The sequence below is a fragment of the Heliangelus exortis genome, chromosome 14 (genome assembly GCF_036169615.1).
Source record: "Heliangelus exortis chromosome 14, bHelExo1.hap1, whole genome shotgun sequence".
In the NCBI taxonomy this organism is placed as follows: Eukaryota; Metazoa; Chordata; class Aves; order Apodiformes; family Trochilidae; genus Heliangelus; species Heliangelus exortis.
This window is the reverse complement of record NC_092435.1, coordinates 15,233,458-15,253,273: the sequence shown is the minus strand read 5'-3', so window position 1 is coordinate 15,253,273 and position 19,816 is coordinate 15,233,458. Positions and strand designations below refer to the sequence as shown.

Below are 19,816 nucleotides of genomic sequence, written 5' to 3'. Positions count from 1 at the left end.
ATATCCCCTCAGGATTTTTATACTTCCAGATCTTTGCAAATTAATGTGGTTCCAATTTACTGTTGCACAGAGAAGCAACTTGAAAAACACAGTTCAAAAAACCACTCAGAATATAATGAGAATTTTGGCTTTGTAAATCTGCCTCATTTCTTACGTGTCTTAAAGAAGGCAAATCGAAGCCTTCTTATAAATCTCACCAACTAAGAAGGATTTTATCTAGAACACCAAACATGGAATACCTATTACCAATGTGTTTCTAAACAGTGCTTATATATTGTCCAATTAACCTGGGAAAGAATTGTGTGTTGGTTTTCAAAGGGGTCCACGATGTTCATGAAACTACAGGTTCAGTAGCTGTCAATAGGAAAATACAGAAAGCTCTGAGCTGGTTGCAGGTTTCTTTGCTGGCCCAGCCCATGTAATTTTAATCCTATTTCTTAGCATTTCTGTGATCTTCCACAGCTTTTCTGAGCTGTTATATCCAGGAGAACTTTGAGTCTATACAGGAACAAAGAGACTTGTGCTCCCCTCAGATGCAGCTACCCTGTCTCTCTCCCCAGACAGCACATAAACTGAAGCAGTCTCTTGGGAAGGGACAAACAGATTTTTGGTCTCATGCAGCATTCAGAAGCCTGGTTTTGTGAGTCACCTGACAAGTAAACCCACTGAAAATGAGCTTACAGAGACCAGCCTAAATAAATACCCATCTCATGCTGCCTGCCAGCCAAGTGCATAGGAAGCTGAATGAAGACCCTCTCTAAAAGGAAACAGAAAACTGATACTATGGTCAAGCAGTCCAACTTTGAAGGTAACAGATAACATCATTAAAATAATAACAACATCAGTCAAATTAGTTTCTCCTGCCTCCAAAACTGAGATCTCCCTGTAGATAATTCTGTCAGAAAGCACTGAGAGATCTGTAGCTAGAAGCACTTTCATGAACTACATGTGTCATCTACTAGTTTGCCAGGTTGTGGAAAACAAAAAGAAGTCTCTTACCCAGAGGCTGATGGCCCCACCTGAATTCAACATTTGCTTAATTCTCAAAGATAACACTGATTGGAAAGAGAAATGTTTGGTTAAACAGACTACTTACTCTTTTGCCTGGTTCTCCTTGCTCACCTTTTTCACCTTTTACGCCACCCGGAAGACCCTGGACACACAAAGTTCATCTTAAACTGAGCCCACAAGCCAGAGCAGAATGAATTTACAGTTCTGATACAGATGCAACAAGAACTAGAAGAGGATTACTCACAGGAGGGCCTTGTGGCCCAGGAAGTCCTGGTGGGCCTGGATCACCTGGAATACCCTGTCAAGTATGGGCAAAGAAAAAGAGGATTAAAGCCTCTATCACTCCCTCATAGCTCAGTTGATTTAAAAATAAAAAAGAATTTTTTTTTTCCTGTCATTTAGATTTCCAAGCACCATGAACAATAAAGGATCATATTTATTCTTTTTTTGCATGGAACTTCAAGTACATCTATAAATTTTATTAACTGCTCATCCTGTTTATTTAGATGATTCACTCCACTAAGACACAACTGCCTCCTGTGTGTGCTGCAGCAACTGGTTTGGTGGTCTGCAGCTGCTATATAATAATAAAATAATAAAACAGAAAGAGAAAAGAAGAAATAATAAAAAGGAAGAAAAAAGAAGAAAGTAAGAAAAAAAGAACAAATCCTGCTGAAATTACAGGAGCAACAGTCATTTGTTTGCTGGTAATTGCTGAAGTTGTGAGGCCATCAGGAAAAGTGTCACAGGATCAACTGTGTAAAAAAGGTTAAGGTTTCTATTTTGTCTTGTTACACCTCTATAAAAGTTCTAAAATGTCTTCACCTTAAGAAAAGTTACAGGCTACTGAATCCACAACAAGTTTCTGTGCAGTTTGTTATTTTCTTGGAGGCCTGCCAGACTTTTAGGAGTCCATTTTATGCCTTAGTGGTACCCAATGTTCTTCTGAAAGGAAGGGTAACAAATGGTCTGGATCAAGGTGAAGGGGAGGTATTTGAGAACACCACAGAAACTTCAATAAAAACATGAAATCCAGGCACTCATGATCCTGCTGGTGCTGCTCAGATTGTTTATGACTGGCACCAGAGTTGAATGGTGCTGTGAAATGTTTCCCACTGAAGAAGAAAGGAAAAAATATAAAAACTTTTAAAATGGCAACTCTCCCAATAACCTTTCGGCATTTATGGGTGGGGAAGGATCCCTAAAAATCAAACTAACAGTTGGAGTTTACTCTCATAATCCGGTCTTATTTACTTTTTAGAGTCCAGAAACAGGGAAAGCACTTTATTCAGGCCACAAGGAAGAAAGATCTTGGGGCTTTACTGATGATCAAAAAAGGAAGAAAAAGAAGAAGTTAAATTAAATTTTTTTTAAGACTTCTTCACAGTGGATGACATAGTTGATTAATTAATGGGAACCTGAATCCTCAGCTTTGAAAATCCCAAGTCTGGGTGTTCCGAGAAATGAGAATATTTTAACTACTTTTACTGCTGCCATGAACTTCCTTTAAGAGAGTTTCTTAAGAATAGTTATTTTACTAAGGGAAGTAACTGACCTAATGTTACTGGCATAGCCTCTATTGAAGGAAAAGTACTCAGGGCTGAAATAGTCAGTACTTTGAGAAAGATAACAGAACCTCTGCAGTAAGCAGGATGTGAGTAGGTATGAGCCAAACCAATGGAGGCTGCAGCTTTACCACATGTTCGTTGCATTTTCTCAGCCATGGACATAGTTTCCCACTCACCTGATCTCCTTTCTGAAACTCAATGTCATTTGGTCTCTTCTGTTCTCCAATTTGTCCTGGTGGTCCTGGAGGTCCCTGAAGACCTTGTTCACCCTAGTGTGCAAGATGATGGTAGTTTTTTACAGGCAATACAAAAAAATGGCATGTTTAAAAATTCTGAAAGTAATAAAAAAAAATATCATCGTGATCACCTACTCACTTTTTCACCTTTGGGTCCTTGGAAATTCAAACCCATATTACCCTGCAAAAAGTATAACTCATCAGCCCTCAGAAATCACAGATTAACATAAAGAAAAGCATGACAGTCCATCACCACCACCATCAAAGAGAAGAAGAAAATACCTTGGGTCCTGGAAGTCCTGGTGGACCAGGAGGTCCCTATTAAAAAAGGAAACAAACAAAAATATATATTCTGAGCATTTTACATGCCCCTTATGGAACAAAAATAAAACAATAAAAAAGAACAATGCTGTTACTCTGCATTATACCCATGTTGACAAGTCACATTGCCTTCCCCTTCAGAGCTCAACTTCACAAATATGTAAGAAATTAGTCCTTCCTTTAAGTGACAGAGTCAAATAAAATTGAAAAAAAACACCAATCAGCTATTCAACACTAAGGAAAGAATCATCCTGGTCTAATTAAGCTAAATTTGGTCCCTCAGGTTTCACACCCAAAAACGGAGTCTGTGCAAAGATTCAGCCTGATTTAAGCAGAAAAAAGGCTGGGAATAGGCTGAGTGTTTCAAATGTATCACATTTAACTGTGCACAGGATGATGAACTGAAAGCATGGCTGCTGTTGTCTTCATAGGAAGATTTACTGCCTAGATCTCTGCACTTTACTGACCTGCACCTGAGGACATGAAACAAAGAGTTAACTGACCCACTTAACACTTTATGGGTAATAGGTTATAGAAACTTACTGTCAAACCTGGGGGCCCTGGAGGGCCAATTGGACCTGGTATTCCCATGGAGCCAGGTGGACCCTGTTGAAAAATGGAAGAGACGATGAGAGAGGCACCTTTTTATGGAAAAAAAACCCAAAAAGCACACCAGTGAGGTCTTCAAGGTCAAAAAACCCCAACAGCTGGCACCCTACAACATGCCTAATCAAAGTAGCTGACCACTAACCTTCCAATCTGTCCTTGTGGAAAGGCCTAAAGCGATTCATTTTAGGGGGTTGTGCTCTCAACATCAATGCATCTCTTTGGCTTGGCTAAGGGAATGCTTTTTTGTTTGTTTTGAACTACTTTTGCACTTTTTTTTGCTCTTCATGCACTGAGAGAGAACAACAAAACACTTTGTATTTGTGATTCTTCCCAGCCAGAAACACACAATGGGGAAGCATAGATCAGAGGAACAGAAATGCTAACAGGCTGAGTCTGGTCAGAATGGCCTGGGGCTTGCCTCTCTGTACCAGGAAATGGGAGTCTCTGGCTTCTGTCCAGCCTGATAGACTCATCTTCTGCTCCCCTTGTTCTTCCACTGAAGCACTGAATGGCTCAGTGGGGAAGCACAGGGCCTGGAGTCACTGCCTGTTTTCACAGAAGACTGCTGGGAGAACAGAAACACTGTTCAGAAGGTGCAACATGAGGAGAACAGCTGAGACATTATCCTCTCTTTCCACTAACCAAAACAGTGGCTACAGCCCAGAAAGGCAGATGTTACTTGCTTTACCTCAGGGTGAAGGGAAGGAAACTCCTATGAAGAGCAACCTGGAAGCATGCACTTTCCCTCAAGCCATAAACTAGAGGTACTAAACCTCAAACCATAAGCTTGAGAATTTGAGCCCTGCTTGTCCACATACATGCACAGATCCCCCAGCATAAAACATTCCAGTTGTGCTGCAATGCAAATACTCTTCACGTTATCTTTTTGGCAGAACACAGCCAAATAGTACTTTACACAACTTACAGGTATCCCTGGAAGTCCTGGAAATCCTGGGTCACCCTTCTGTCCTGGCAGCAAAGATGTAATTATCTCACCTGCTTCACCCTAGAAGAAAAAAAATAGTAACTTCAATTAACAGCACATTTTACAATTCCTTATCACCTTTCTGATTCCAAAGGACACATAGTGCCTCTTAAGATTCTGAGAGACTCAGTTACACTACACCCTAGCAGTACTCTTTAATATAACTAAAAGGTTCTCCAAGAATAGCTCTTTTTAGGAGAGATTGCATATTTAGAGGATTCTTTAAATGGCTGAAGTACCAGCTATTAAAAGCTCTCTATTTATATGTACAAATATATCCATGTTGACCTAAATTCCAAAAGATCAGGGTATTGAAATACAAGTGTTTCACAAAAGAGACGTTTTAGGTCTGCGTGGAAGCAATGGATAGGACACAACAGAAAAAAAGGCTCATTCATCTTTTTCCAGTGTACCACCTCATGAGATTAATGCTGATTATGCTGTTACAATAGTCATGCTCCATATTCTGTATTGAAGCACAGTTTCTTACTGATTTCAGGGAAGATCTTTGTTTTAAAAGCATATGTTCTGATCAGCTTGCCTTCTAATATCTTTAAAACAATTTTGAATAAAAGATGCCGAGAAAACCAGTTCAGCTTAACAACCACATTTTCCCAGCACCAGTGTTATGCTGGAATAATTCCATAGGTCAAGTTTTCTTTCAGAGTTGAACCAAAACTGGTGTTTTGGCCCAAGATTGAATAGGTCAAGGTTACAGCAAAAAAACCCTTAAAAAATAAAAGCGTCCTCTTAAGGTTCAAAATCAGATTAGGAGACGATTTCATTTAGGAAAAAAAGCAAATTCTGTAGAAATCTATACAGTAGAGAGCATGTTTCCAAAAGGAACATAAACTGGACAGCTTGAGTTGCTATTGCTTAGTCTCTAGAAATGCTGTCAAGCATGAACAGGTGGACTAGAGGTGCATTTGAGTTTTCACAGGCATTTTGCTATTTCTATGCCTCACAACACAAATGGGCACCTCCCCTCACACTCCCAAGGAAACCAGTTTCAGAAAACAGTCTGCTGCTTCTGGAACTACTGACCCAAACTGAGCAAAGCCACTGCAGAATTTCCAGTTAGTTGCACTGGAGTGGCCTAGAAACACAAAGCTTTCTTCTGAATGTCACTCCAAATTCCAATGGATGCACATGGTCTTGTATAAAGCAAGCAGGTTTGGATCACACTGCACACCATGCCTGGTTAGTACTTTGATGTGTGAGTACAGAACACTTACCTTCATACCTGGCAGACCAGGGGGCCCCTTTGTTTAGAAGAAACAAAAAGTAAAAGGAAGATCAATAGAAATAAATCACTGGTTTCTTACATACATAACTGGTTAGTAACAAACAGCTAATCAGATCTACACCATGAGGCAACATTAAAGATAGAAATCTAAAACAAATATTCAAAGCAGGAGAAAATAAAATTTTTATGGCCTTCAGAATCAAATGGAAAAACCAGAGCAGTACTTTCAGCAGTGCTCACAGAGACTGTTGAGCATTAAAGGCATTAAATTTCCATTTTCTAGCAATTTGTTTCTTTATTGTCTCCTAACCATCCTGTCTAGTATGTTTCTTTCTGTTTGTACTTTGGTCACTTTGCTGTACATCCTTGTGTTTTGTAATGAAAGCACTCTACACCCTCTCTTTTATCTGCCTCATTAATCACCAGTCAGACTCTTTAGATGTATGGCATGAAGGTATCAGGATCTTACTCCTCTGACATACACACATGTATTTGCATTTTTCTGCAAGTGTGGCAAAGCATCTCAGCATGTGAGAATTCAAAGGGCCTTTTCTTAGCTTCACCACAGCATGAAGCAGAAAAGCTGGCTCTTTTATTGGACATGCAAAATATTCTGACTAACCAGAAAAAAATGTATTTATTCTTATTTACTAAAAGTCCAGCTGCAAGAAAAAGGCCAATATTTATCTGATCTTTCTCAGATCTAAGTAGTAGCCTTTCAGTGGGTTACATGTAGCAGGAACCTGGAAATTTTTACTTACAGGAGGCCCTTGTAAACCAGGGAAACCTGGACTGCCTGGGAATCCACGTTCTCCCTTAGAGACAAAGAAAATGATTAGCTAAACCCACATCAAAATATAACAAAAACAGATAAACAAATTTTGACTGAAAACTCCAGTTTCATTGTTATGACTGCAGAATAGCAAATTGTACTGCAACAAGCTATAGGCTAAACAGTTTGTTAAATCACACAACTGAAATCACACAATGAAACAGGACTTCCACAGTCAGATATTTCCATATACTTCCAGGAGGGGTATTATACTACAGAGATGAAAAAACACACAGTGCTATAGAATATCAAATTTTCTGTGGGAAAATCATAACCTGAAGCTAAGTATCATGGTGGAATGAAAGTGACAAGGATACTGAATCAGTATTTTCAATATATTATTATTAAAATTAATAAAAAATCCTATAAGCAGTGAGGTTTCTTTCATAGCAGGTCTACTAGTAAGATGACATGCAGTTTATGATCTAATTATTAGATATTCTTCTCCATTGTTAGCTACAACTTGAGCACTAGAACAAAGAATTTAACTACATAGGCTGCAGACTATAAATGCTGCATCTTGGTGCTGGCAATTTCTGGCAAAACTTAAGCCATAAGTACCAGACCATGACCCCTTCTCTCAAATGTGTGGTAAGCCTGAGTTATCTTGGAATTACCTGCACAACTCAGTAACACCAAGTACTGCTGCACATAATAAATTAAATCTATTGGCTGCAGCCAGGAGAACAAGAACTCATTATCATATTTTATCATGAATTTTAATGGGATTTCACCTTTGTTCCATTGCATCCTGGGATACCCTGAGGTCCTGGTGGCCCATCTTGTCCTGGTAATCCCTTTAAAGAGGAAAAAGGGAAAGAGGAGTTAGCAGGTAGGGTGCTCTTCTAGGCCTGGAAGAAAAAAAAGGGAACAGATTGATATCTATACAGCCCATTCCTACTTACAGGAAGTCCTGGTGTTCCTGGAAATCCTGGAAGCCCTGGTGGTCCCTAGAAGGAAATTAACCATATATGTTTTAAACAGTATAGGGTACAAATGGATGTGCAAAAGGATTCACCAAGATTTTGCTAAATGTAACCTATTTGTGTCTATATACTTGAAAAAAGCAGAAACATCTGAACAACCTGTAAAATCAGAATGCCATGGTAGACAGCTATCAGTGTTCTTACCCTTCCGTCAGGGAAATAAAAAAAAAAACACAGAGAAGACAATGCAGAACAACTAAAGTAAAAATATGTAGATATATACAGAAAAAAAACAGCCACTCAGGGTGTGGAAAATGGATGTGTCCCACTGAATTGTCACCAGCTGATGGCTCTGACTAAAACAAAAAGCAAAGGCACAAAACTGAAAGGATTTCCAGGCAAATCAACCTCTCCCATATTGACCCTAATTATACTTTGTCTACTTCAGAATAAATGGAAGCAAAGTTACCAGAGAGTGTTTAGGTCCTGTAGAGCAAAAGAGATGAAATATGTATTGGGACTACTTTCTCTGATGAGTTTATGGAAGTTACTATTTAATATAAATAATACATAACATTGTATTAGTAATGCAATCTTCTATTACTTGTAAAAAGCAATACAATCTCTTCTAGCTGGTAGATAAATTACTCTTTAGATTTAAGTTTATTTTTACCCCATAAATCCCCACTTGTGTGAGAACTCACTTGGTGCCTGGCATTCTTTACCCACAATTCCAACGTGTCACCCTAAAACTGCTCCATTACTTACTCTGATTCCTTTGGGTCCCACAGGCCCTGGAAGTCCATCATCACCCTACAAAAACCCAAAAAAACAAACAGAAAACACAAGTTTGCAGTCTGCCTTTCTATAAAATTAAACTACGTGCATGATAAATTTTTTTCTAAATATTTATACTATGTAGACTAAAAATTGTATTAGTTGTAATTTCCTGAGAAAAATGATTAAAAATTATTTTATTTTGGCTGTTAGTCTTTGACCTGAAAACTGTTTATTACAGCTGATATATTATGACTTATCGAGATGTTTTTTAAAAAAGCCTTTTAATATTGCTTAGAGGCAGAGTGGGCGTGTGCTTCCATCAGATGTCCTACAGTGACCTCCTGTGGGCAAAACCAGATATACAAGACTAAATGTGAACCATACACCATTAGTATTTTGTATTACCATAATACAGAACTTCTTACTAAAGTCTTCAAAAGGCATTTCTGGAATAAAAATATAACCAAAGTTTCCAGCCCAAAACTCTTCTGCTGCGTCACTCTTTTTATATCCAATTAGTCTTTTACCATAGTTTTCTTTTTTCTTTTGTTATCACCTACTTTTTTTTTTTTTTTTCTGACTTCTTTTTGATGTGCCTCTCAGTTTCTACTGTGAGCACTTGCAAAAGAAATAGAAGAACCTGGATAATCTTATATTAAGTATAAATGCATGAGTATATTAAAAGTAAATGCACTCGGAGAAAGGTTTTTCAACATTCTAATTGTATGTTGTGACATTTGAGCATAATGATGTAATTCAGTAGCAAAAATAAAAATAAACTGCAGCCCTCTAGGGAAAGCAAGGAACATTCCTCTGTGGTCTCTCCACAGGTCCAATGAGGCCTTCATTTGCATGGTCCCACCCAAAGCCAGCCCAGGAATGCCACCAGGTACAAATAACTGTTTACCTGGTGGGACCCCTCGGGGAAGCTGACAACCCAGCACCACTCTTATCAGTCAACAAAACCACAGAGTGCATTACTGCAAGGACTGATAAACTGTGTTACAAAACCTTGCCAAACCTGTTCTTTGTCCTTAACCTGCAGCACCTAGTGAAAGGATGCAAGTGCATAGGTAGTGTTTGCAAGCACGTGTGTAGGTGAAGAATAAGAAAAGTAAGAGAAATCTTTTGCTCTGGCTGACTGTTCAAACCAAGCAACATATATCATGTCCCAGCATCTGAAGATTTTGGCTATTAAACCAATGATAATCAACCATTCTGGAATGATTTAGGATCAGCACTAAAAGCAAGCTAATGCCACGTAGCATTTTCATGCTGTTCAAATAAATTGAAACTTACCTTTGAGCCTCTTGGACCAGGTGGTCCTTCAGGTCCTGGAAATCCAGGCAAACCTGGCTGTCCTTCCAAGCCTGGGAATCCTCTCTCACCCTACAAAAAGAAGAGGTGGTGGAGAAAAGCACAAGATATGATAGAAAAATTCAGAAACTGCAATATCTTTATTATTCTCATCTAGAGGGAGGTGTCCCTGCCCATGCAGGGAGGTTGGCACTAGATGATCTTTAACATCCCTTCCAACCCAAACCATTCTGTGATTCCATGACTTCTGTGGGAAGTCATCAAACAGATTAAACATCTCACCTGCTTAGCTACAGGAATTCCTAAACATACACACACATTGCCTTTAATTGCACCACTCAAACAGGTTTCATAGGATGCTTATCCAGCACATCTATTTACCAAAATAATTCAATCATCTGATTCTTCTGTGCTGCTTATATACATAGAACTCTTCCCTATTCCTTTAAAAAACATACCTTTATTGTCTACCAAACTTTCCCTGAAAATTTACCTCTGCTGCAATGTCTATAGACAGTTTCAGAAGGATGCTATAATGTGACTTGTTATTTCACAGTTGCTAGACTGTAATTTGTAATATTAAAGCAACTAAGATCCTGGTTGTGCTGTATGCTAAACAGTACAAATATGGAACATAGAGGGTTCCTGTTGAAAGTGCTTACATTCTATATTAGGTGAGGTAGGCACCAGACAGCAAAGAAAAAAAGGTTTCTTATTCCTTTTACGTCACCTCCTGCTAAAATTGTAAGGTCTCAAGCAGCAGTCATATTTTGCTAAATATTTATGCAATGGTTAGCCATGATAGCCCCTCAGTAGTGTAACAAATACCATATACCAGCTTATGCTGCCCTCTGACTTGTTAGTACAAGTTAACAATATCACTTACCTGCAGTTTCAGAATACGCATAGCTGCAAATTCATAAAACATTTATTTTTATTCCTTGTGTGCCATAGATTCACAAAAATCAGTAAATACTAAGTTTTCAAATGACACAAAAAAGAAATATCAGAATTAATACACCTTTTTGTATATATTTATATATATATATGAATGTATACTATGGCATACTTTTCAACTGTCTAAACAGGTATTTCCTAGAGCTCTGTTACATCAACCAATACATAACTGTTTATGAAACAGGGAGTTTTTCAGCAGTATCCCTTATTATTCTACAGACAGATTTGGTTGGTAGGTAAACATACCCTACTTTTACTGTAGGTCACATATTGCTCTCTTATACAGGATAGACATCTTTTCTCCCCAGTGCAAATGCTGAAACTGCATCCTAAATTGAGCCTATCTTAAGCTGGATAGTCAGGGTCCAGGCTGGTTTTGTACACAAAGAGCCAGCCTGTACTTTCTTCTGGAGCTATACAGCTGGCATGCTACCTCAACTGAAAAGCAAAACCAGAGGAGTCTTACTATCTCCAGCCAGGATATGAAAGGGTTAGTGTGTCCCTGAAGGAGAATGAGGAATTTGGGAGTGCCTGATAAGGGAAACATAAGACCAAGCCAAACTCTGGAGCAAGCTCTGGCAAGAGCTGCATTTGCACACTGAGGAAACACACCTGAGTACAAGAGGCATGTCAGATGTGTCAGGTGCTAGCTAAGCTACACAGTGTCCACTAATCTCATATTTGTTCTCCCTTCTTCACATTTTTGTTATAGAAAATAATATCTGCAGATGGTTACTAGAAAACACTTTTAGCAGAGGGTTGGCCTTGTGTGTGTGTCATCTAAGGCTGAAGATCTCTTCACTGAACTGCAACTGCTCCGAGGTCCCCACTCTAAGTAGTCACAAACTGGGAAGCAAAAGCCTTTAAAGTGAAACATATGAAGCCAAACCGTTAAGAAAGAAAAATACAGGAGGCAACTAATGCTGCTAACAAACTGCACTATTGAAACTACAAAACAAGTATTTTCCAAGCCTACTTTCTAAGTGAGCAGCAACAATGAGAGCTTTGCATGAGGAAACTGTTGCCAGAGCAACTCCCATGGAGTTTACCAGCAAATTACCCCCCAGGAGTGAACAGATGATTTGAAGGACTCTGCTTTGGAACAGCTGAGGGATTACACCAGGCACTTCCCCGAGGGAAATGTATCAAACTAAGCACAGGCAAGTTGGGTAGGGGGAGAAACCAAGCTGATCCAGCTCCCTGGAACAAAGATGATGTTGGACAAGTTATTTTTGTCTTCTACTTCAATAGTTTATAGAAGGATTTCATAAGCAAGAACAGTTTTCAGACACTGCTTCTGCTTCCAGACTTTTCCTATTGCATACCTTGCATGTGCCATACCGTTTTTGTGAGGGTCAGATATATCAAGAACATACTGAAACTGAAAAAATCATTTAGAAATTCAATGCCAAAAAAGGACCTTATATCATTGGGGCTATCATGAGACTGAAGGCTACAGGCAGCAAGCCAGTTTTGCTTGCACAGAAAGAACTGAGGAAGTCTGGATACTTTTTGTTTCAGATTAGAAGCTACTAAAGACAAACATAAGCAGGAGAGGCTTGTGTCAACTCAGATCTCATCTCCCAGTCCTGAAAGTACAGGATTGTTTCCACATCACAGTAAAGATGCATCAGCTATAAGCCATCATTTCCATATTGGAATAGCCTGCCCAGGGAAGTGGTTGAGTCACCATTCCAGGAGGTATTTAAAAGATACATAGATGTGGCACTTAAGGACATGGTTTAGTGGTAGACTCGGCAGCATTAGGTTTGTGGCTGAGCTTTTCCAACCTAAATGATTCTCTGATACCCTTGGGGAATGGGTGAGGATTCAGATTCCGATCTCACTTGGTGATAAATCCGGAGTAGCTGGCAAAGCAGTTGCCCTCAATCAGCTACAGAGATGTGGCAAAACTGTGAGCTTATAAGCTTGAACATGACTGTTCCTTGGGGGATAGGAATTAAAAAAAAGTTTGGGAAACACCCTAAAATTATGCTTAAAACTGCAGCAAGACATAGCCAACTAAAAAGGGGTAGAGAAAAATTTGGCACAGTTCCATATATTCTAATAATAGTTCATAAGTATTTATAAAATCACAGATAGATGTAGCTTCAAAGCATACACAAGTTATTCACATTTCTAAAACTTCTTTCTGAAATCCAAATATTTATAAATTTAATTTTTTTTTTTACAGAAGCCAGGATAATGGATATTGTATAAATGGGGAGCAAGGAGGAAAAAAAAAATAAGAATGCAAAAAATGTTTGTGAAAGCAGTTGGACAGCCCATTTCAATGCCTAAATACATGTAAGAGCCTGGCTGTAACAAAGGGGCAAAATAGGCACAGACTTGCTCCCTGTCCTTGCTATTAAAACAGTAAACAACAGAAAGAGTCTAAAGAAGGGTAACTTTTTGGTAGCTTCTTAAATCAACATACAAATGTCTGTAGTATCATTAAAAGATGAAAAAAGTCATGGAGTCATATTATTTACTCCCTTTCTAAATGACAGGATGAAAATAGCTGTTGCCTCAGATTCTAATACTAGCCAACTAAACTCTTCCTCAACTTGAAGAACACTTCAGGTAACAGACTGAGAACTATTGTATGTAATCAAGAACAACACAAACACACCAACCAGTCAGAAGCAGGAGTGTTAAAGACATAGTTTAATGCAATAAATAAATCTCTTCTGACACAACCTGTATTCTTCAAAATACTTAAAATTTCTTCAGAACACCATCTGAAACTTTTGTAAGACAAAACAAAGTATAATGGTCAGTGGCCATTTGCCAGGCTTGTAAACCTTACAGAATACAGGGCCATAGGGCTGGAGTTCAGGCCAAGATTTACAAAGCACAGACACCGCTCATGTGATGATTCTTGACAATGTGACTAAAATCTGAGAATTTTTAACTATTTCTTAGTAGTTTGTAGCCAACAGTGAAAAGAAAAGCTGAGCTTGGGCCACATCTGTACTAAATTTTACCATAATAAAGGCAGGAGAAAACTGGGGTCTTGAGGACATATACTGATAATTTTATTCTGAGACTTAGAGCTCCAAGACTGTATAATCAAGGAGTCCAAGAATAAGATATTCTTCTTTTGTGAGGCATATGGATTTCTTGCTTTAACATACAGGGTATGTATCTGAAAAATATGTATCTGAAATGCCCTTGGAGCTCAGATATTACAAGCTGTTCTTGCCAGAATCTGAGGCACACCAAGCTTGTAGGTATCTACCAGGAACTCGGAATCCAGACAAGTCTTTGAAGTTGCACCTCTTCTGTTGTGATCCAACTCAGTGAACCTGGCACCTTCTGAAGTTCTCTTTAAAAGTCCATGGATTAACCATATGTAATAATTAAAGAACAAGTTCTTAATTTTAATTTAAATTTGAATTATAGAACCCAATAGTCCTGCTCATTGAAAACAGCACAATCTATTTGCAGCTATTTTGAGAGGAAACTGCATATTAGGTACTGTGAAAGAGTTCCTCCCATAGCAAGCTACGTTTCTATCACAGCTACACAAATAGCTGCAACATAACTTGCAAGAAGGAATTGACAAGGCTGAAAACCAACCTAGTTTACAAAGAAACTTGGTTGCCGTGAGATCAGTTCACTGACAGCTCTGAACACGGCCACACAAGCCCCAGAGGGGAAACAGGAACACCTAGCAAGGGGAAGGTATAAAAAACTTATTTCAGCAGCAGCTTCAAAGAAAAACCAGAGTAGTTCCCCTCTGAGTGAGTAAGAGGCATCCAGCTAGTTTGTTGTAGCCCTTGGGTCTCAGTCTTCATCAGCTAAAGCAGCTGAGATTCAGTACCACCCTCCTCCTCTCCCCACTCCCTGTCTTAGTAAAACTGATCTTATCAGCATCTTCCAATCTTGTTCTTAGCCTAGGTAAAACCAGCCCAATAATCTACGTCTCATTGGTTTAGAGATTTTTCCATGTAGAGTGTCTATGTTTATTTCTTTACCTAGCTTTTAGTTTAAAGCAGGTTTACCTCAAAAGTACCAACCAATATTTATTTTAAATCCAACCATAATCAGTTCCTTAATTGAAAAGCAATTACATACTTCTCTTCCAGCTGAGAAGTGAGAGCAATTCTTACAAACTCCTGTATCTACCATCTCCATAATTTCAGTTTAAATACTTTTACCAGATGCAGTTTGCTACTGAGCAGCTTACTGTAACAGCACACTGGCTCCCAGCTGCAATGAATTACTACTAACTTTTTTTACAGTAAGTTCCTCAGTTGTTCTTTTAGACATGTTTGGACATGTTGGGATTTTACACTACCCATTTTATATTTAAATTCAGTGAGGTGGGCTTGAACAGAGGAAGAAAGATTTCAGTGCATTGATTTTGGTCAGCTATTGTACTAAAGGCCTTGTCCAACAGTTAACATTCTAGTGATGCTCCAAAGGCCTGATGGCAGAACTCAGCCAGAATCACTGGCAGTGTAGAAAAAGTTAAGTTAGAACTGTGGCTCTCCAAGGCAAGACAAGAAAATATTTTTCCTATTTGAGTTCAATTTTTAGTACTTTACATGATCTGTTAAGATTTAGATATCCTGAAGGCAATGTTAGGATCTTTAGGGAGAAGGCTACTTCTGAATCTCAGCAGAGCCCAATGTGTTCCTTCCAAGCTGAACAAAGCCACACTTCCCAGTTGACTTAATGCAAGTGGACAGCAACTTGGATACAGAAGCTGGTGGAGGGCCAGAAGTGAAAACAGTGGAACAGAAGCTCAGGGCTCAGTTGAGTGCATTTGACAAAGCTTTTCCTGTCTCCCTGGTACAGAACCAGGTTCTGTGTGCCTGACTTCCAGTAGTTCTACAAGTACAGTGTCACACTCCCAATGGGAGAATCAAAGAGGGGAGATTGTTTAAACAGCTCCTTGTCCAATGCTCTTCATACACCAGTTAGGGAAGGAGCCAGAGTTTGATCCTGGTTCAGAGGTCACTGGAGAAGGAAGCAGAGACACTGAATGTCAAATGCAAAGCAAAAGCCTGAAACTTGTAGCAGCTGTTTACACTTAACTGGAATAATGGTAACATCTTCAAGAAAGCTGGTTTGAAGATAGTACCAGGTTTGAAAACTTAAATATTAAGTAAATGGTACACTGTAGTAGTACAAGATTCTAGAAAAAGATCTAAGGATAAAAGCAAAACATAGAAGATAAAGCATTATGGATGTCAGTTAGAATGAACTCTTATGGTTCCTCAGAGCTGAACTGCTGAGTCCATCAATCCATCAATAACCATCAATGCATCAATAACTGAATGCTTTGTAATTATAGAGCAACCAAAATAATGAAGTGTGTGCACATACAATCAAACCAGTCCACTGGTTCTTGATCATACTCAAGAAATACAGACTTGGCTTCTCATTGTTCCTTTACATAATGTACATGATGCTCTGCAAACTCATGAAGCAGTGTTTAAAAAACAAAACAACTTCTGGCATGCCTCAGGATTGTGCTGTTGACCTGGATTTAGGAGGCAAATAAGTTGCAGTTCCCAGATTTCGAAGAGAATCTTCCACTGTAAGGATGGAAACTTGCCTCATGTCAGTTTAATAAGTGGGATCTCAGACACACACACACACACACACACACACACACACACACACACACACACACACACACACACACACACACACACCTTCCCTTAAGAGGGCTCATACATACAAAAAAAAAAAATAAAATAAATAGACAAGACAGAAAGCTGTCTTACCACAGGTGAAGCTCTGTTTGACTTCGTTTTTTAGTGTTTTCAAAATTTTATTAAAGGATTACATTTTGATCAATTTGCAACCCCCATAAGATTTTCAAGGAAGATGCAGGATCATTATGAAAACTTGGTCTGATTTACTGGAGTTTTATTCCTCCCCATCTGCTTCCTTTTCACAAAAGGTTATCAAGAATCTCACCCTTCTATTCAGGACTTGGTAGAATTCACTCCAGAAAAGGCCAACAGCGGTTAGAAACTAAAGGTGCAAGAGTTTGTTCTGTGCAGTTCTCCTTAACAATTGGCTAGGACAGTCTGGAGGAGTGGAAATAGAATGACATTTGAGAGCTTGATCTTGAGCAAGGCTCATAAGATCCAGTTGACTTTATTTAGACAAAAAAACTCACCCTCTGTCCCCCCAGAAAGATATTCTTTATCAGAGAAACGTGATTATGTCAACTTCATAGTGACACTGAAGGACTAGAATGTGTCTAGTCCTTTGCATGGGTAACAGTAGTATAAAGAGAAAGCTGAACCACTGGGAGAAAATTATTTTACTTGGAAAGCCAGAAGATTTAATTCTAGTTTTTCCTTATGCACACTAGCCAGGCAACATCCATTTGCTTACTGGCTGTGACTAGTTAAAATAAATAAATAAATAAATAATATATATATATCCCAACCTATAACTACAGAAAGTTCTCCAAAGCTGTACCTGCTACAGCTGTACTGGGATGAGCTTGTAATCAGGGGGATGCTGTTCTTCACTAGGTATGTAAACTGGTAATACACTTGATAAACTGAAAGCAAGTAAATGCCAAGGAATGACCTCATTTTTCTGGAGCTATCTGGATGGCAGGTGTGGCATCAAGAATTCATCTGAATTTTGGACATCTGCCTTATTAACCCCAGCCAACAGTAAAATTTTGTGTCAGCACATTCTGGTGCCAATGCAGTGACTGATTGTTTTGCATTAGCTGTGCTAATTTGAGGTTACATTTATTTATGCAGTATCAAAAATTACCTTTGAAATCTGTCAGAAATAAGTCTAGAGCACTGAAGCCCTTCTAGAACCTTGTTAAGATAGAGTAAGTGTTTTGATAAGATAGGCTTATCAAGCTTTGTTATCAGTTCACATCTTTAAGACCCCATTGTATCTCAAGCAAACTGTTTACAAGACTAAGAGTGGAAGAGTTTCAGGCAGCCTCTCCCCCTTGCAGTGGTCACATCACATCCATTCCCTGTGAAAACAGCAGCTATATGGGAACTATTTGAATAGAATATACATACAAATAAAGTCCCACCTTTGAGTAAAGGCACAAGTCAGGTGAGTTTAGTTACATTGCATTGTAACTAAAAAAAAAAAAAAAATGCTGGGCACCTGCTGTTTCTTCAAAGGAAAAAAAAAGTAAAAAAATTAAGAAATAATGGTGATAGAAACATTGCACAGATACTGAATTCAAGCAGTGAGACTGGAAGTTAAAGCTGCATGGATACAGGAAAGCTTGGAGTTGTCAACATGCATCTCCCAGCCTTAGGACACCATCTGGGTAGCCCAAACCAGGCTGTTGCACTGAATGAACCAGACAGAGCTGTTTTTTGGATACGGATTATATTTTGCTTTTCTTAATCAAAACATGCTTGGCCATTAACTAGCTGCTTACATGGGTGACAGCAATGTATGTTGGGAAAGCTGCATCTGAACTGTGTTCCTTCCATAGTCCAGCTGAGTATGTAGGCAGCAATCATTTCAGTATACAGCTACCCAAGTCACAAGGTAACAAACAGTAAAAGTTCAGAGCACATTAGTGAGCATCAACTACTTCTGAGCAATGCAAGGAAAGGAGGAAAGCAACCCACACTCCATTTTTAAATTCCCACTGAAGCATTACTAACAGTCATTACCATACAATCCACACCTTAGATTGTCTACACTATCTAGCTAGTAAATAGGAATTCTTCCTGTTTTACTAGAAGTTGTGCATTTCTGGTTTTTAGTCCCACATAGCTGGAGAAATTTATGCTATCATTCCCCATTCTTGAGAAAATAATGGTGTGAAATTCTGGACAAGCCAATTTAACTCAATACCTGAAGCTGTTATAAAATTTCTTATCTTTGGTGCATATTCACACTTCAAAGAAAATAACACACATGCAAGAAATAAAAGTTATCATAAAGAATCTTTAGTTCCCTGCAGTTAGCACATGGCTCAGTGGCTTGTGTTGGTCTGTCAGTAAAAAGAAAAGATTTACCTTTTCACCTTTTACTCCACTGCAATCACATTTGGATAAAGATGTGCATCCATGGCAAGCCTTTAAAGACAAAGAAAAAACCAGATTATTTTAATCAATACAAGTCTTAATACCATTACAAAAGGTAGTCTAAAATTTAAGCCTATAAAGTTGGTCATGCAGCCATTACACTCGTGTTCAAAGCAGATACATAGTTCAGTATTTATTAATACCGATGCTAGCATGCAAATGCATTCAAGTTTCCCTAGAAATTTTAGACTTTTACATTTATGCGGGGACACTACTGATTCTAGAGCAAGGTATAAGCCAACAACTACGGCCAAACGGCCAGGACTTCAATAGAACCGGCTTTCAGCACGTCTTCACACTGAGGAGAGGTCAATTACATTTCTCACCAGTAGGTGTCAGGTTTTGCACAAGAGTTTCACCAAGCCTGAAGCTTTCGAGAGAATTTGTGATAGTTACTGCAAAAATACTACACGGTTAATTCTTTCCTCCACAGTTATTGAGTTATTTTTAAAGACCTAGATGCATCTATCTGCATTCATACTCCATCACAAAGTATGACAATACAGCTACAACAGCCCATAACATATGGAGAGAGACAATCAAGGGGTCAGAGAAGGGAGATGTGGAAGTTTGATTCATGAAGAAAATCCAAGTCAGGTCATTTTTCCATACCACATTTACCTGGCTTATGTTCTCTCTCCTCTAGTACAACATGGGATACTCATCAGAGCTTCATGTTGATTTCAGAGATGATCAGATGTGTTTACAAAAGTGAGATTTCTAATTTTTTTTGTAGAATGCCTCTGCATAATACACATGGTCATCAGCTTTCAAACCTCTTTATAGTCACAACCCATGACCCACATTAGAAGATACACTACCTGAAACACTTTAGGTATTAACTTGTTCTGAGAACAGGTGCAGCATTCCAATAAAAAATACAGCACATACTTTAAAAGTTTGAAAAGCTGAGCATTTAGGGACCTTCCCCCCAAGTAATCTACAGAGAACATTATGTACAAGTTTTCAGT

The 19,816-nt window shown here is 38.7% G+C and overlaps 1 protein-coding gene across 2 annotated transcripts in view; it reads right to left on the bottom strand.

Annotated features, from left to right (window-relative positions):
* Positions 1-19,816, bottom strand: part of COL4A5 (collagen type IV alpha 5 chain) — a 76,264-nt gene that overhangs the window by 36,246 nt on the left and 20,202 nt on the right. For both annotated transcript variants that reach the window (XR_011728569.1, XM_071757485.1), the window contains exons 2-15: positions 18,777-18,836; positions 9,814-9,903; positions 8,503-8,547; positions 7,714-7,758; positions 7,543-7,605; positions 6,738-6,791; positions 5,966-5,992; positions 4,671-4,751; positions 3,680-3,742; positions 3,098-3,133; positions 2,955-2,996; positions 2,756-2,848; positions 1,256-1,309; positions 1,097-1,153 (exon numbers count right to left, since the gene is read on the bottom strand). Coding sequence is in view for 1 of the 2 variants with exons in the window: in XM_071757485.1 (XP_071613586.1) it covers positions 1,097-1,153; positions 1,256-1,309; positions 2,756-2,848; positions 2,955-2,996; positions 3,098-3,133; positions 3,680-3,742; positions 4,671-4,751; positions 5,966-5,992; positions 6,738-6,791; positions 7,543-7,605; positions 7,714-7,758; positions 8,503-8,547; positions 9,814-9,903; positions 18,777-18,836 (810 nt within the window). In the remaining variant the exon portion in view is untranslated. The remainder of the gene's footprint in view (positions 1-1,096; positions 1,154-1,255; positions 1,310-2,755; positions 2,849-2,954; positions 2,997-3,097; positions 3,134-3,679; positions 3,743-4,670; positions 4,752-5,965; positions 5,993-6,737; positions 6,792-7,542; positions 7,606-7,713; positions 7,759-8,502; positions 8,548-9,813; positions 9,904-18,776; positions 18,837-19,816) is intronic.